This window comes from Echinops telfairi, unplaced genomic scaffold (assembly GCF_000313985.2).
Source record: "Echinops telfairi isolate 266 unplaced genomic scaffold, ASM31398v2 ScPeMD7_7475;HRSCAF=8513, whole genome shotgun sequence".
Classification (NCBI taxonomy): Eukaryota; Metazoa; Chordata; class Mammalia; order Afrosoricida; family Tenrecidae; genus Echinops; species Echinops telfairi.
The window spans coordinates 7,468,481-7,472,248 of NW_022111379.1; the positions used below are offsets into that span (position 1 = coordinate 7,468,481).

Sequence of the window (3,768 nt, forward strand, 5' to 3'; positions counted from 1 at the left end):
CCAGAATCCCCCATATAAATGAATGGTACTGGTTTCCTTACCTGCTGCCATTCTGTCTCATGAAAGGTTTCATGAAGAGCACTCTACTTTTGGGTGGCATTTAGAACATCAAGCACAGCACTGTTATTTCAGAATTCTCACGTATCACATAGGCTCCCTGGTGGCACAGTGGTTACATGTTCAGTTGCTAATTGTAAGGTCAGCAATTCAAAACCACCAGCCACTCCTCAGGAGAAAGACAGGGCCTTTCTATTCTCATAAGAGCAGCCCTGGTGATGTAGTGGTTAAGCATCGGGCTGCGATCTGCATGGTTGGCAGTTCAAAACCACCAGCAGTTCCTCAGGACTAAGACCGGGCTGTCTACTCAGGTAAACAGTCTCAGAAACCCAGGGTATTGCTGTAAGTCAGTGCTGATTCAATGGCAGCATGTTTTGGTTTTTCTACTCCCATAAATAACAGTAGCAGAAACTCACGGGGGCAGTTCTACCTCGTCCTATTATTGAGTTTCTGGTTGTGGTTTGGTATTACAAGGGGCTTTATTTCCTAGAAGCAACATCTACATAGCCATAGGTCATCTATCTAATGAATAAACGTCTGGATCTGAGCTGTTACAATGTTACTTATTTGTTTTTTATATCTCCTTCCTAAGCGAGACTGGATACACTAACCTTTAAGGCTTAGTATCAGGACATACTGGCTCAAAGAACAAGTTGGAAAGGCGTGTACATGTGTCTGGGCTGTAGAGCAATGTAACAAAGAACAGATCTGTTCTGTCAGGAGGAAACAGAACCCAGCCATTACACTGACTCAAGCCTGGGGCTCAGGGTGGAGGGGCAGAGATCCGAAAGTCACTGTTGCCATTTCTGTTAGTGAAACAAAGTTAGTGTGAGTGTGTTAAGTCAATCTCTTCTGAGACAGAGACTAAACAAGCAAGTGACAGAAGCAAAAATGGGATGAGAGCCCCTGGGCCACAAGGAGCAGAAGTCCAGAGAGACAAGGACCTGCCCTAAGAGTCCACAGAGTCAGCATCCCCAGGAGCTGGGCCCTGAAACCCGACTTCTGGCCTCCTAAACTGAAAATACAAATGCCTGCTTGTCACTACCTCAGCCAAGGAGGTACTATGGGATTTCCGTGTTCCGGAACACATCTTGCCCACGTGCACCTGCCCGAGTGGAGGGTAGAGCCTGTGTCAACATTGTCAGAAGACCAGATCCAGAGAGTGGCTGTCCCTCAGTCAGTGACAGAGAAGGAGCGATGTCCAGGCTCTGCTGCCAAGAACATGTGGACCAGCTGCGCACTGGAGAAGCACCCACGCCTCCATCCATCCCAGTCGACAAGCCGTGAAAGGAGAGCCCTGGCCCTTGGCCGGGACCCGTTTGCCATTGTTTTCTTACACAACATTAGAACCTTTTCAAAGGAGCTTCCCAGGGACACCTTCACTCTGGTCTATAAGCTCAAAGTAAACCCACAAGAGGAATCTCATTGTTTCCTTTTTTCTTAAGGAAAAGTAACAAAACACAGAGTTCTTAACTGAGAATTAAAAGCACAGGTTATCTCTTCCCCAAGGCTCCTTGCAGTTAAAAAACCCAACTACCCCCTCAAGCAGGTGCCCCGCCCCACCAATTTAGGGCTGGGCAGGGTTGTTTCGCTGCATTCAAGGGCCCCTAAAGCTTCTTGTGCAATGTCTCTGCTCTTTCCGTAGCCTGCAGGAACCCGGGGCACTCCAAGAACACCTGCCATCTAGAGCTCTCTCTTTGGGATTTGCAGTAATTACTGGTGACCCCTGCCTCTGGGAAAGAGAAGGCTGTCAAGGGGGGCAGGTTGAGACCTGCCCAAAGGGCCTGCTAAGCAGTGTCCCTCTGAATTTGGTCAGGTCGCCATGACATTTGGGGCCAGCTGCCTGCCAGACTATTTATGGAACACAGGTTAGGGAAACCATAAAGAGTGTCAAGTTTCCCAACAGGAGGAACTGGCCTCTTGGATTTCCCGAGACATTATATTTAGTCTGAATTTAACATCAGCCTCCAAATGTCATAGAGCAACCCCATCCCAGTGGCCCTCGCCATTACCGCCACCGGGAACTGGGGAAGACTTGGTCTGCAGGTCAAAACAATTCCCGAACAGCCCTGCCCCAAATGCATTCTCACACGTGTGGGGAAGGGTGCTGTTGGCTCCCTTCCAATGTGCCAGAGCCCCTGGAGCAGACGGGCTGAACACACAGTGCTGACCAGTAGGGTCTGTATCATATACCAGAGATTGACCTAGAGTCCTGGCGACTCAACCCGCAAGGTTGGTGATGAAACCCACCAGCCACTGCTCTGTTCCTGTAAAGAATACACCCAAGAAAGTCCAGTGAGGAAGCTCTACTGTCACAGAGGGCACGGAATTGAAACACACTCAGCAACAACAAATCCACCAGGGCACTGGACACAGCCCTTACACACATTAGTGGGAACCCTTCTGGCCTGCGCAGCTATCTTGGGTCAGAAGCAGGCTGTGGGATGACCCCTGGGGTCAACACTGCAGTGCAGAATCCCTGGAGCAGGGCTGTCAAACACGAAGGCCCAGAGGAATTCCATGAGCATCCTTCCTTTGTGAAGACTAATGCTAGTCACAGCTGTGGGAAAAACATAACCAGCCACAAAGCAAAAATCAGTCTTCTGTGGTGAAGCAGAGGGGAGTGAGGAGGCTGCGGGGAGGGCAGAGGAGAGGGGAGATGGGCCAGGGAAGCAAATTTCCACACCGGGCAGTATACCAGGATTCATACTTGCCCACTAACTGTGGTTACATGAACAGCACCCTCCCCACCGGCCCACCTGCCCAGCCGCAGCTCACCTCGTGGGTTCCATGAGAGAAGTTCATGCGAGCCACATTCATTCCAGACTTGATCATCTCCTTCAGCATTTCCACGGACCGGGAAGCTGGGCCTATTTTACAAAGAAAGTAAGGTTTAATAAAGTCACAAAGACCAACTATTCTGAGCAGGGAAAATATAAATAATTTACTTTTTTTTTCTTTCTTTCTTTTTCTCCCCTAATGTTTCCAACCTAAAATGGCTTTAAAAAGTCTTTCAAATTGCTTAAATGTTTACTGTGTTCATCCACTTTCTAGATTTCCTTTAAAATCTCAGGTTATCGTCAAATTAGGAAAGTAGATAAAAAAGTAGGCTTAGTATTGGGCTGCTAACTGCAGAGTAGGCGGTTCAAACCCACCAGCCGCCCCACGCGAGAAAGATGAGGTGGGCCACTCATGTGGGGTTCAGCCTCAGGAACCAGATGGAGCATTTCCACCGTCCTGGGGGGGGGGTCTCTGTGATGGAATTGGCTTGATGGCTTTGGGCTGGGTATTAGGTTTGCTCTCTCCGAAGTCCAGCCTGATGCCCTGACCATGGAGCGTGGATGTACAGAGAGATTGAACATTCCTGGATCTCTCAGATGTTCCAAATAAGAGCCACTACAGTGATCCTCAAACGTTTATCAGGGCACAAAGACAGAACATAATCACTCTCTATCACAACTTCCTATCGCCCATAGTGATCCGTGCAGCCGCCCCTGGGTCTCTTCAGACTTTTCAGGAAAGGGACAGTCACTGTCCCATGAAGCCCTTGCGTGCTGGGGGCATAGCCTGCTCACCGATGGTGCAGATGATGCCAGTGTTCCGGGCAGTGATGGGGGCTGAGTCGATGTCCAGGCGGCACATGTGCTCCAGGAAGGTGTCAGCCATGGCTGCGTGCAGCTGCTGGGTCTGGATGAAGGCAGATCCCTCTTC

General features: G+C 49.7%; 1 protein-coding gene across 1 annotated transcript in view; it reads right to left on the reverse strand.

The window, feature by feature from the left end:
* Window positions 1–3,762, reverse strand: part of PKM (pyruvate kinase M1/2) — a 15,111-nt gene extending 11,349 nt beyond the window's left edge. The window contains exons 1-2 of the mRNA XM_045285722.1: window positions 3,633–3,762; window positions 2,836–2,927 (exon numbers count right to left, since the gene is read on the reverse strand). Coding sequence (XP_045141657.1) covers window positions 2,836–2,927; window positions 3,633–3,723 — 183 coding nt within the window. The 5' untranslated portion in view covers window positions 3,724–3,762. The remainder of the gene's footprint in view (window positions 1–2,835; window positions 2,928–3,632) is intronic.
* Between the last annotated feature and the right edge of the window lie 6 nt (window positions 3,763–3,768).